The 14667-nt window shown below is 37.9% G+C and overlaps 1 protein-coding gene across 1 annotated transcript in view; it reads left to right on the top strand.

The window, feature by feature from the left end:
* The window catches only part of thsd7ab (thrombospondin, type I, domain containing 7Ab), a 146778-nt gene that overhangs the window by 83392 nt on the left and 48719 nt on the right, over nucleotides 1-14667 (top strand). The window contains exons 9-10 of the mRNA XM_025061560.1: nucleotides 3698-3892; nucleotides 7337-7568. Of these exons, the coding sequence (XP_024917328.1) occupies nucleotides 3698-3892; nucleotides 7337-7568 (427 nt within the window). The remainder of the gene's footprint in view (nucleotides 1-3697; nucleotides 3893-7336; nucleotides 7569-14667) is intronic.

Genomic DNA, 14667 nt, shown 5'->3' on the forward strand with positions numbered 1-14667 from the left:
CTGCTCCTACCACCACTGTTGTTAGCAGCAGTACCCTTAGCTAAGGCCACATTAAAACAACTTGACAGCCATATAGTGTTTGGATGATGCAAGTAAAATCTGCAGCTACACACACTTGCGTGGGTCAAAGCCTCATAAGTTACAACTATCCATTTGTAAATCAAATAATGCTGACATCGCTAAAGAAAAAACTTGGGATTCATTTTCCTTTTAAAATCAAAACATCCTGATCGCTATGCTGATTATGAGAAGACCAGGTCTAGTACAGTCCCTTCCAGCACATCCACTCTGTCTGTACCAGATATTTTTGAAAAGCCATGAAAGTTTTATGGGACTGTGCCAAGGCCAAGGGGTTTACGGAAAATATAATGGAATTCATTGCCTTAGATTATCAACAGTTCTCGGCAGTTGAGGATGTTGGATTTCGTAGGCTTATTTGGCACATTGAGACTCCGTTGTGTCCTCGTGGACGTATTGTTCAGACGTGTTTTAACTTGCATACATGATCTTACAGCTGCAGATATTTTAGTCAGATGCTCACATACAGAGCTCAGGTGCCAGTTTCACCAGTATGTAAATTCTAACCTCACAAACACAGGTTTGATTATAATTTTCTTGACTTTTATATTGTGCATTGTTGAAATGTTAACCTGCAAAAATTGGCAAATTACTTTATTTAGTTTATTGCCTAGGTTTTTCTTCCAGTCCAAAGAACCAATTATTATCTCTTGAGCACTAAAATTAGGGCTAATATAATTTATTGGTGGAATTTAATTTGAAATCCATCCTTTCAATTTGCCCATTTGAACTATGATTTATGACTGGTGTTATTATTGTTGTTATTGTTATTACTGAAACCTCTGTTTGCAGAATTAGAATTAATTGCGAGGTCATAGATTAGAGTAAATGTATCTAGGACAACATCAAAGGGGTTATTTTAGGCTACCCTAAGCAGAAATAGCATTTTAATTACTGTATAAAGATCACAGAGTACTATAAACAGTACTATTGTGGCCGACACTTGTGGGTTTCCCTCTCATCCTGCAGGACTATTAGTTGGAGGCGTGGGTTTTGTGTTCCCATAAAAGGCACGCTTTGGTTCTCTGTGTGAAGTACTGTCAGCAGTTGAAGAATAAAGTTTTAACCCACCTTATGTTTTCCCTGGTCCTGCTGCTCTATAATCTTTTAGAGCAGTGCTTCCCAGTTGTTGTTTTTTTTTGGCCGTGCACCTCCTTCTATATCTCCAAACACCACCCACCCACCCCACCCCCAAAAAACGGAACAAGCTAATTATGCTCAAATGACCAGAACACAGGTATAAATCATATCCCCCTAGTGGCAGCTCGCACACCCCACCACGCGTTGGGAATCCCTATTTTCAAAAGATCATACTATGCTTAATTTAGACATTTATCAAATGATTGTTTTTAGTTATCATGGCTCCTGTGTCTAGTATATCAGGAGGACATTAGGTTTTTCTTCACTGAGGAGGACAACAGTGTTTTATCTTCATTTCCACCATCACTTTCATATTTCTTTGCTCCCTTTTTTTCCCCATTTTCTCCTGTTTCAGCTTGTCAAATTCTATTTTTTATTCATCTCCAGTTCTTTTGTGATTGATTCACTGCAGAACTGCCAAAACTGACATCTTAATGCACAGTCCGGCTGAGTGTGACTTTTAAAGCTTCAGCGATTCTGTGCTGTCTGAAATTTCAATTGGAAGGATTAAAATTGTATATGTTTTTTTTTCTGCAAAGAAAACGCCCACTGTTTATCTGGTTCATGGAAGCACATGAAGCAAACATAAGGAGTATGTGGGTTAATTGAACCCACTTTACGCTGAATCTATAGGAGATCATTAATGAAACATGAGAAATGCGGGACTCCCATATGAATTTGCTAAGTGCATACCAAACACCTTCAGTAAGGCCTGAGTCAACAGTTCATCCATATTAATTTTTGTAGCCCATAACATATAGTCATAATGAGCTGTCCAGGCAAAGTAAAACCCTGCATGTGAATTGTGTTGAATAATTTCTGCAGCTACAGTAAAAGGTTAAATCAAACTAAAATATTGCTTTTAAGAAAGCTATTAAGTCAAACTTTTTTTTACAAACCTCATTTTTAAACAATGTGCAGTTATCTAAATTGCATTCACTCAATCTGTAAAATTAGTTTGTCAAGAGAACTCCCTGTGTGTCAGATTAAGGCCAGAAACATCTGCTGAAACTGCGTTACGACATGTGGACGAATACGTTTTCACTCTGCGTTATACACGGAAGACGTTTTTGTTTACATTCGACGGTTCTCGCGATATATTGGACAGCGCTTCACTCATTTTCTTTCTTTTGTGTTGTTTTTTTGGGGAACTTTTTGCCCTTCGTTATGGCTCCCAGGCGTAAGTCAGACTCTTCTGATGTCTTTATGTCCAAAACTATGCTGTTACCACTGTGTTAGCGTAGGTGAGTGATTTATGTACTGTATACGAGTTCCGACCTGAGATGGAATTGAGTTACGTCGCACCGAACTCCGTATATGTATTGTTTAAAATGAAGGAATGGTTTCTATTTATTGGTCAGCACCTTATATTCCAGAATATTCCAGAACATTTGTGTGCGCAGAGTTGGTGAGTAACGTTTAGAGACAAACTGGAGCTCGTCTCATGTTCTCTTTTATTGGTCATTCCCATTTGAATTGACACTTTAAATAATAATTGTATCTCTCAGTTGTTCCTTTATTGTATAATTATTATATAATAAAAAAGCAACGAATACAATGAAGGTTAATTGTATTCGTTGCTTTTTTTTACTCGCTCATACTGTGGGGATAAGGATATTACTGTGAATACTTAATACTAATAATTATAATAATAATGAATTTAGTCTAACAAATACTCAAACTGTCAAAAATGAAGCGTCTCAGCACGCAGAGATGTTGTGATGAGAAATTAAAACTATTATGTGAGAAAAAAGTCGATAATTGTTCAAGTTTGTGTTGGTTCACTTATTATATGAACTTTTTTATGTCAGACGCACCAGGCAGTAAATGTAGGGATGAGTATGAAGTGAAAAGACTGACAGAGCCGTTGGAGAAATCAAATTATCACCGTCACACTCGGGTTGGACGCGTGCACAGACGGAGCAGCTGGAAAATGAGCAGCTGTGTGTCTTAATTGATAGCACAGTGTCGAGCACACAGCCCGTTTCAAATCGCAGAGACGTGTCTGTTTTCTCAAAAAGTCTTTTCCGCCTGTCCTCTCCATGAAAACTCAGGAGAGAGGAGCAAGGAGAAGAAAAGAGGAGAGGAAAAGTGAGGAGAGGAGGAGGCTTTTTCTTAAAATACAGGCAGCAACGGCAGTAGCAGCAGCATTAGCAGCGGGTTTGCCGTGACAATTTATCTTCTGTCCAGTAAAGGAACTAAAGAGAACAGATGAAAAATAAAGCTTGTATATTATAGTATATTATAAATTATAGTTAACTTCATGTTTATAAAGTCTACTAGTTTTTCTGTAGGTGCAACATTGATTGGACCTTGTCAAAGTTCCTGTCACTAGTGTTTCTGTTGGACTTCCAGTTCTGCCTCTTTCCTGCTACCAGAGTTTGGATAATTCTGTAGGTGCAACGTTGATTGGACCTTGTCAAAGTTCCTGTCCAGACTCTCATCCCTTTATCAATAAGATAACTTCTCTTTTCTTTAGGAGATGTGGTGGACCAAAACCTCTGCTCCTCGTCTTCCCCTCCTGGACCCATTCCCTGTGTGGTTCCCTGCTCCAGGGACTGTGTCCTCAGCGACTGGACCCCCTGGTCCACCTGCTCTCAGACCTGCTCCAGTAAGACCATCGAGGGGAAGCAGATGAGGATTCGCTCCATCCTGGCGTATAATGCTGGAGAAGGTGAGTCCCCTTCTACCTATGGCCCGCAGTTCTAAATGTGTGCTTCCTAGTCTTATTTTAAATAGGGATGGCCCGATAGAACTTTTTTATGTCCGATACTGATACTGGAACTTAACAATATCAATCCAATACTTTTTTTTCTCCTGCGGCATGCCACAAACTGCTGTTGCTGAGGTGATAGTGTTCCTCTTTATGGCATGTCCCACCGACTTAAGTTTGACCAACCAATCCTGAGTATAGTATCGAGCCAGCCCTAATTTTAAAAACGGTGTCATTCTGCTGTAGTGGTTATTGTTTGTACTGTGTTTATTTTACCTTCTCATATAAGTTCTCAGCATTTTTGTTCTTTTTGATTTTGTCACATTTTTCATTTTCTTATCTGTATCTGTATTTATCTGTCTTCTCTCCCAGTCACTGCTATGGTAATAGCCTGGATCACAGTGATCGAGGGTAATGAATCTATTTAATGTTTTGTTTTTAGCTTTAATAGATTTCAAATTTCAAACCAAACAAGTTTTGTGTCAACACCCATGTCAAGAATAGGCGTCCTAAATGTCCTTCTGCACCAACCAATATCATTGAGCACTTTGAGTAACTTTAAAACATTGGCAAAAAAAAACATTTTGGTGTAATTTTCTCAGTATGTGCACTTCTTAGCAGCTCCCTTTAGCAGTGTGAAATAGTTGGGTTGTCTCTTTTCTTCCTTGTTGAGTTGTCGTAGCTTCAGTTTCTAAATATATTTGATTTATTTGTCACATTTTGTTGTTTCTTTTTTTCTCTCTGACTGAAGGTCTTTCGCGGGTGCCCAAGTTTCCTGAACTTTTGGGTAAATCTCTGACTGTAGACCTAATACAGTTCTAGTTCAAACTCTAGTTAGCAGTAATGTTGACTAGCTTTGGTAGTTTTTCTTTTTTTTTTTTTTTGGACACTTTTGTAGCTGCAAGTGTTTCTATTTTCTGTATAAACACAAAGAGAGACTGAACAGAAGTTCTCCACAGCTGAACAGATGAGATTATGAACCACTGTGTTCTGCCTTTGTGGTTTGATGATAAATAATTACAAACCTCAGGAACCACTCACAGCTAAAGGAATACAAGCTTTAAATTTGTGTACAAACACTAATATCATTGTCCTGTGATTATGTAGACATTACAAAAGCTCATTAGAAGCCTTTTTAGCATGGCTGCTCACATATTAGGACTTAATACGAGTTCTCATTAGGCTTTATGATGCAACCCTTTAGTAATTACACTCACTGTCGATTAAATGACACGGTAAGGAGCAGAGGTGACAGTAACTATGCTAGTACATGGGCAGCTACATCTGATTAAGGTGGAAAACATTTCGAAAGTGGATAAAAATTTAATCAAAACAAACCTTATGCAACACATGAAATGCAAAAAACAGTCATGATGTAAAGCTGCTGAATATATTCTGATAACACTTGGCTGTGTTTGCAGTTGCCATTTATCTCTATCTTTATCTATCTATTCTTCTATCTCTATCTATTTTTTAAACTCTAAAAAACTGGAATTTTTCATCATAATCAACATACACATTTCTAGCTTTTTGGGCTATGCTTTAACACAATCTCAAATTATTGCCATTCAAGATCTAAGAAGTAATTGTAAGTTTTATTCTCTCATTAAACTAATGACATTTTGAGGTAAAAAATTGGAAGAAAGCAGAAGAGAGAATCTTTACCTCCTTATACAGCGTAGTACAGCTGAAAACATCAAGTCTATCAGCCCAGTCCTCAATCTGCAGCCTCGGGAACAGCAAACACAAATTCAAAATCTCTGCGAACTATAAAAAGCATTGCACTGACACTTTCTTCAACTTTTTATTATTGTTTTTGAATAGAACTGCCTCTGAATGAAGGGAATTTTAAACAGTGTTTGGCACTTTTCCACAGAGGTAAACGAATTCCAGTTGTGCTTTTGCTCAATGTATTTTTGTCATCGGGTTGTGTTTTGTCAGGCTGCTGTACATTCACAGAGAGACTCCTGAAAGCATTTGTTATCAGTATGATTCCAGGAAAATCCAGGAGTGTAAAAAAGCTTTATGTGGATTTTCAGAATAATAGTATTTATAGAATTCCTGAGGGATCACAGAGTGTGTGTGTGTGTGTATTAGTCTGAGCAGTGGACATATATTTACTATAGGTAAAAATACTGTATTCACTAATGTAAGCTTTTACTTATTTCCCTACCTATGTGTTAAATCAAACTTGTGAAAAATAGAATTCACTTATGGTCTGAAGAATTACAATCAAAAATCCAAATCAAATGGCTTCTCATCTCTTTAGAAAAATACAAACCGTAACAATAGTATTGTTCTTGTAAAATATCAAATGTAACTTTAAATGAGGTGAAGACCAATGTTTTCTCTATATCAACTATCAATAATGCATTTCCCATCAGGAATGGCCTTTTCCCTGAAGTGGCTGGGGGTGCAGGTTCTATCTAAAGTCTGGTTTAGGTTGTCCGAGTCGTCATCACAGTTACAGTGTGGTCTCGAATCTGATTCAGACAGAAAGGTTTGACATTCTGCATATCAGCAGCTGTTGTCTACTTTGGCCTCAATACACAAAAAATGCATTCTCTGCACTAAATCAGTGCACTGTGCACTAAATCAATTGGTGAACTACGATGACACAGTGTACACTTCACACTCACTGACCCATTGAAGTGACGTGCTCTGTATTTCTCACCTGGACCTTCAGTGGTGTCCTGCCTGAACTTAGAAACCATCAGTATTCTGCAGAAATGTGAAATCATAAAATTGCCATTCCAAAGCAACAAACAAAACAGTACAATGCATCAAAAAAAAAAAAATCATCAAAAAGCTTCAATAATAACATAATACATTTGCAATATCATTAAAAAGACTCACCAAAACATCTAATTCAGGTGTTTTCATGCAAATATGTGCAAATATATTAGAAAATATTTATATTAAATTAAATATCATTTGACAAAATATCTCTGACTTGAAGGGTTCACTTTCAAAATTTATCAAGCAGGCTGTGTTGAACCGCACAGTGGGATGGTTTTGACCCGCAGGCCATATGTTTGACACCCTTGGTCTTATTAGTTGAAATATGATTGGATTAAAAAAAGAAAAACTATGCGAGTGGAAGCAGAACAACCAAAAGAAATGATGAGGAGAGACTACTGTGTATTATTTTATAAATATTCATGTAAAGAATTTTGAACAATAAGACTGATTCTGGTACTGTGTAGTCCAGCAGAGAAGATCTTGCTGGCCTTGATGGTAGACCGCTGTTTTAATGGTTTCTGTGATTATCTGCAGTAATTAAGTTCTTTTTAATCTACCATCCACTGTGCAACATTACTGTTAGGACATGTTGGTTATTATTGATTTATTTTATCAAAGCATTTGATCAATAACTCTCTCTGGCTAAATGTTATTGTTTTTTAGGCGGTGCTCTCTGCCCAAACAGCAGTACTCTTCAGGAAGTACGTAATTGTAACGAACACGCCTGTACGGTTTACCACTGGCAGACTGGACCCTGGGGCCCATGCACGGAAGACTCCTCCTCATTCACCCCCAACACCTCCGCTGGGGGCCCTCAGGGTTCCTGCTCCATGGGAATGCAGACCCGTAAAGTCATCTGTGTGCGGGTCAACGTAGGACAGGTGCCTCCCAAGAAGTAAGCAGCCTTTTATCTATTCTGTCTTAATCTCTCATCGCATTTATCCACTTTAACACCTGTTTATGTTTGGCTCTGAAGCCACCTTATCTCACCCGGTGCAGATTTGTTTTTATCCTGCAGCTCCAACATTTAGAATCAGTGATTATTTAAAGGTCTTGTCTGATTTGTAGTTGTGGAAGGGTCTCAAATAAACTCCTGGTAAATATAAATATAAAAAACACAAAATAACAAACTTCAGAAAATCTAAGAGTTCAAGGCCTTCAAGTATGTGACATCAGCTAGATTTTATTTTAAATAAGGTGTGCAGTGCCAAAACTATAAGGATGACCTAGAATTAATTTCTGTTAAGTTCTTTAATTTATGGACTCTTATTACATGAGCAACAAAGCCAATATACAGTATGTCATAATTTCAGTTGAATACTGTCATTTAAATATAAAGTTGAGGGAGTCAGTATGGATGTGTGCATGTGTTTACGTTGTCTATTTTAATTGGAAATGCTTATTTAATAATATTAATTATATTCCAGTTTATAAAGTAATCTGAATTTCTCCAATTCCGAGGGCAGCAAAATGTCACTGTGTGGAACAGACATTGGCAAACTACGGCCCGGGGGCTGAATGCGGCCCGTTTGGCTTTTTAATCCGGCCCACCAAATTTGTCTAAATTATGTTATTAAGTTATACTATCATTACACATCTGCCTTTTCCCTGCAATGCCTGAATTTCCCGAATAGATGGCGAAGTAAAGGCTAATAGCCTTTTAGCACTTCATCTTTAATTTTGAAGTAAAGGCTAGCAGCCTTTTAGCACTTCATCTTTAATTTTTGTTATCCACTTCTTTCTCAATATGGAAGAAAAACTCTGAAACGTGCTGGTTTGTAACCAATGTTGTTATCAAACGTGCAGTTAAAACTGTGGTAAAAATGTTTTAAATATTGATATAAGAACATGAGTTGATGTGTAAATGTACTGGTAGTAAGTAAGTATAATTTAAAACAGAAGAAACATCAAGGTCTCTTTCTCACAGATATCTTCCACAGATAAATATATAAACTCTCTGTCTCTTGAAGCCTAATTAACTTTGCTATCTTTAGGAGCTGGTAATTTTTCATTGATGATAATGACAGTAATTAAATGGCTCTCAAAGCTTAAAGGCAATTAAATCATCAGGCGAGACAAGATGTCTGAGGATGACACTGCAGCAGGAGGATGCATAAAACTACTGTTGAGGTCAGGAGAATCTGCAGAGATTTCAATTATGACAATGCAAACAAATACTCAACCAATTAACATAACAGGAACTTTCGAAGTATATACAATAATCTTCTACATACTTACTTGTACCAGAACGTTAAGGTTAATCCTTATTTTCCTGCAGTTCAAACGTAGGTCCACATGTTCTACTCTTCCATCAGTTTTTTCCAACTATACATAGTGTACAATGCAGCAGGGGTTCTCAACTCCTGGTTCTGGGACTGGATGTGGGTCTGTAGATCATTTTGTACCGTCCCACAGGGGGACACTATTTTTTACTTCATTCAAAAAAATCCAGTCATATCCCTTTACTGTTTTCATTAAAAGATAATCTGGCAATATTTCAAAACAACAGGTCATTCAGACTGATACCGGCCGACCGGTCCTTGGTACTAAAAAGGTTGGGGACCGTTGCAATACAGAACACTGTGCAGCTTTAGACAGTGATGTAGTAAAACCCCAAGCATCAATGAATACCTTCAAGAAGGCTGTTTCAAATGTTATTTTCCAGCAAGTATACTGTAGGAGTATTACAAAGAGAGCTAAGGCAAGGAGACTCTGTATGAAATAAATGAAGGGGCTGCAAGTTAGATAGGATGACAGGTTTTTATCGGCGGAGGAAAGTTAGGCAGAGTAGTGTATGTAGGTCGTGGGAGTTGTACAAACAGCAGTATCTCCATTCAGGGGATTCACAGTGGGAATATACACACATTTACAGCAGTGCTGTACGTTCTACTCTAGCTCTTTCAGACAACATTCATACCACCTTGCCCCCTACTCCATCATAGATTTTGGTATGCTGACTGCTTATGTCTCTCTCTACTGATCCAAATAATTGAATCACGTCAAACTATCTCTACCGCCTAGTCTCACCTCTTTTTCATATGTTGATATGTAACTTTTCAAGGTGGTACCAGTAAGTTTTTAGGCTGTGTGGCTTTTCATACTATGAAACTCATTGTCATCTTATGAAAAGAGATTTATGCTGAGTAATGCGAAAAGACCACCCAAAAATGACAAGCATGCCATTGAACATGTTGACATCTAGAAACACACAGAGACACGTAAAGTGCACTCACTTTAGGCAGTCGTACTGTGGCTAAGCATGTTAGTCACCCTAAAGTCTGGATTCTATGGCTAGTGTGAGTTCAAGTGCACCGTGCTTGAGCACAACAGTACACTTGGCCACACATTTGTACAAGCTCACGTTTCCTGCTGCCTCCGCAACAAATGTTATGCATTCAGCATGATTGACTGCGAATCGCCGCTCACGAATCAAGTGAACTCTCCATCGTGCTGCTTTGATCGAATATGAACATCAGTTACTGACATTTGTGTTGAAGGCAAACAGGCTTCAGCACTCTTGCCTTTAGGGTAATGTGAGTGCAGGCCAGGGGGCACGTCATGTGTGCACCCTCACATGACTAACAACAAAATTTGGAACACAGTTTGGAACTGCATGGACATGTGACTGGAAGTATTGCTCACAATACTAGTTGTAAACAGCAATCAAAGGCAAGGAAAAGAAAAGAAAGTGAACTACTAGTTATTGTGACACAGCAACCAAATGTGACTCCTGTTTTTAGTGCGGTTCCGGCCACTTATAAAAAAATACATTCAATTTCCAATTCCTCTTTGCCTTTATTACTGTATTTTCCGGACTATAAGTCGCAATTTTTTCATCCTTTGGCCGAGTTTGTGATTTATATTCAGGTGCTACTCATATATTAAAATATATAATTTCACGTTTGTTATTTGAGTTTGTTATTTGAGGGCGCTCTAGCTGTATGGTGGGAGCTATACTCCGGAGTGACTTATATATGATTTTTTCTTCTTCATTATGCATTTTTGGCTGGTACGACTTATACTTCGGAGTGACTTATAGTCTGGAAAATACAGTACTCATAAATCTTGTGTACTTCATTTTTAACTTAGTCACCATTTCCTGGATAGACAGCACACTTCCTCTGTACTCTCCTCATACATCTTTTATGCCTTTGAATACATTGAAAACATTACATAAAAACCGAGTCACCAGAATCCTGTTTTTGTTCCTCGTTTTCACATTCCGCTGTTGTTATAAATGAGGAATGTTGCAACTACCAAAGACTTAAGCGGCAAGTGGGTGACATACACAGGAGGAAGGCCTGATAAAATATAAAGATGAATTTCCAGTTTCGTTCAGCAGCTGACCCACTCCAGCGGCTTTTATCAGGCAGCAGAAAGGTCATAGTCCAGAATGTCTGCTGGTGTTTTTCAGTTTTTCTATAGCAAACCAGCTGATGAAAAGGGAACACAAACAGCACCTCAGCAGATTTCAGAAACATGGGGTACAAAAGAGAGGGTTCCAGTCGATTTGCCTCTCATTATCTTTTTGTTTTGGCTGGTCAATAAGAACGGTGGGGTCCTAAACTCTGACAACGCTTTCCCACAAAAACACTCTTACTGGTCTTATTGTTTCCTTTTGGCTGGTAAATGATGAGGCAGTGTGGAATTGCTGAGACTTGCTGTGTGTTAACACAAAAATCAAAAACAGTCCATTGGGCAAAATCACAGGCTATTAGTCTGCACGTAAACAAATGGCCACTTTATAAACCACTTACCTGAAGTTAAAAAGTTCAAGTGAAAGTGTTCATTGTAAAAATGTTAACATCATTCAATGAATTCCCTCTGACTGGCTGTAGAAAAGGATGATTTTTAGATTCAACCATAAAAGCAGCAGCTTGTGCTGCAACATTTTTTATGTGTATTGGTACTACAATAAAACCTTAGGATTCAATTTGGATCTTAAACCAAAAAGGAACGGTGGAATAAATTAGACAGATTTCCACTTCATGTCTTGCTAGAAACAGGGGGCAGTACTAGTAAGTTAGTTGGTAGTAATGTTGCACAGGTGGAATGTAACAAATTGTATATACCCAAGTTACAGGGGCAGTTGTGGCTTGGTGCTTAAGGAAGTGGACATGGGTCCGGAAGGATTCAGGTTCGAGTCCACCACCAAGTTACCACTATGGTGCTCTGAGCGCTTGAGCTGCCCCCCTGTTCACTTTGGTGATGGTTAAAAGCAGAGGTCACATTTGGTTGTGTGTGCAGTGGTCTGCTGTGTCACAATGACAAGGAGTTCACTTTCACTACCACTTACTGTAATTGAGTAGTTTTTATGAGTAATTTGTAATTTTTAGTAGTTTTGTAACTAGATAATTTTAACCTTTACTTCAGTCTACAAAGCGGTGATAAACATACAATTATGCTGCATGCATACAAAGATTTTTGCGGAGGTAGCAATGTTTTTTTTTAGAACCATTGCCTTTTCTTTTATATTAGGATAAAAGAAACACTATTCTATATTACTTTTCAATGCGACAGAAACTGATATTTTTGACACTTAACTATCTTATAACAAATTACATCTTGGTTTTATGAAATTAAATTTGCTCATAGAGACGATAAGCATTCTAATAACCGATGGTATCGGTGTCTGATTAGTGTCAGCTCCGTGCCAGTTTTTAAACACAACTGCTTCTCCAGTTTTTTTAACAGGCAGATATCCAGTGTTTAAAGGGATATTACCTTGAAAACCGATGCTATTACTACTGTCCATAGTTAGTTCACTTATCAGATAAACTCCTGATAGACACTGCCCTGGAAGCTCAGTTATCTTAGAGATGCGGAAAGAAGAGCGACTGCTACTGGACATTCCAAAAACTGTTGCAGTCTTGTCTTTCTAGGAAGAGACAGGACTGTTACACAGTCATCCAGAAAATATCAAGGAGATAACATTTCTCAACCTGATTGGGATTTCCTCCCCGAAAATGCTTGTGGAAATAGCTCGGGAAAGGAAGTGAGCTGCTAAGATTGCAGCCCCCTCCCCGATCCAAATATCAGAGGAAAACAGGACGATTTATGCACTGAAGCTTGAGGAAGCCATAAATTACATTAGGTTTCCATGATTCATTGGCAATGTCGCTCTAAAGAAAGAGGGATATCCTTCTTTTTACGCCCCCTTTGGCCGTTCAGCTAATGACAAATTATTTTCTATATTTGGATGATTAAAATCCAATTGCACTTCAGTTTCTCAGGTATGTTTGTTGCCAAGAAAAGAATTCCAGTCTGGCCATGAAGGTGGGCAAAGAGACAACTAATAATCTAACATTTTAACATAACGTCTCTAGATTATTTATCCTGTTATTTATTCACAGATGTGGGACTGACTGTTTATATAACAATTATTTAAGCCAGGTGCCCCCAAAAAATGTTGGAATGTTTGTACTGTATTTTCTTGGGATAATTCCACATGGACAAGGTAGAGCATAATGATTTTCTGTTTATACAAAAACAAACAAGAAGACAGTTCTGGGTTTGATGCCACCTTTGGGGAATTCTTATTTCTAATTTTGCAAACATCAATCTGAATAAGCTCTTTTGGGGACACGAAGAAAACTTCATCAGACGCTAGTCTAGTCTGTGGTCTGCTTCACCCAAAAAAGAAAGAGAGGGAAGACAGCAGAGGGGAGAGGAAAAAGGGAATGGGGGAAGAGAGTGAACAGTAGCTGCGTGACAACACTACATCCTATTCATACACAATCTGTTTAGATCAGGGGTGTTTGGTTCAGCGGCCACATACAGCCTGATTAGATGTCAAGTGGGCCGGACCAGTACATTATCATAACATAATTACCTAAAAAATAACAATAAGTCCAGGTTTTCCCCTTTGTTTTCCTGCAAATGTACACATATATTAGAAGAAATATCTAATGAAATACTTGACAATACATCAGTAACATGCAGTGTTATTTTTCAGTTTAACAGTCATTAATCGTGGTGTACTGAACCCCTGCATGGGCTGGTCTTGGCCCGCGGGCCGTACACTTGAAACACCTGACTTAGATCTATGAAGACGTAGAAACAACTTTGTCAGAAATGTCAGATGTAATTTATATATATATATTTTTATATATATATATATATAGAGAGAGAGAGAGAGAGAGAGAGAGTCCCTTATTCGTTCCACAATAGGGACATTTACGGTATAAGTCTTTGCATTGAAAACAAGCCACCACAGAAGGCCATTAGGGATATGTGGCTCCACAGGGAATCTCTGCTCTCTGTTGGTCTAGCTGGTGTGCCAACCACTACGCTATGGAACTAGACATGGCAGTGAGAGAGGGGAGGAAAAAAGAACAAACTAGTCAAAATAATGCTTATATGATAATGACATTAATAAATATGTGTGTAATATAGTGAGGGAAGGGGAGTGCTTTAATCCCCGAGCAGTTCAAATGATAACTCAGGTTCATTTGAGCCAGTCCTACATACAGTATAACTTCAGCAAAGAGAAATATTTTAATTCCTGCTATTAATGTAGACAGGGCGCCTCTTTAAATATGTTTTGCTTCATTGTTATATTAGCCTTTTACTGGACTTGTAAAAACATAATGAGAGTAAGAAATCACAGTAGTTTAAACTAAAAGCCATGGGCTACATTTATAGCTTTATTGATTTGTGAAATTTAAAATTTCTGTCATATTAAATAGGATTAGGGGAAAGGGCTAACTAAAAAAAGGTGCTGAATTTGACCTCAAGAGGCTGATCATGTTAAAAAGAAAACTCCCAAGAATCCTCAGCGCAGAACTACCTGTATAGTCTGGTGAAGAAAATCTCTTTTAAATTTAACAACCTGTTTCCTTGTAATAATTATAAAGGGTCAAATATGACTAATATACTGTAAGTTAGCCCATTATCTAGAACCATAGTAGGGTTTCTGTATGATGCAATTTATTTTTTCTGACAAATAGTCAATGTAACAGATTTGCAACAGCGTTTCAAGTAATTCTGGACAC

Source organism: Cynoglossus semilaevis, chromosome 13 (genome assembly GCF_000523025.1).
Source record: "Cynoglossus semilaevis isolate Cse_v1.0 chromosome 13, Cse_v1.0, whole genome shotgun sequence".
Taxonomy (NCBI): domain Eukaryota; kingdom Metazoa; phylum Chordata; class Actinopteri; order Pleuronectiformes; family Cynoglossidae; genus Cynoglossus; species Cynoglossus semilaevis.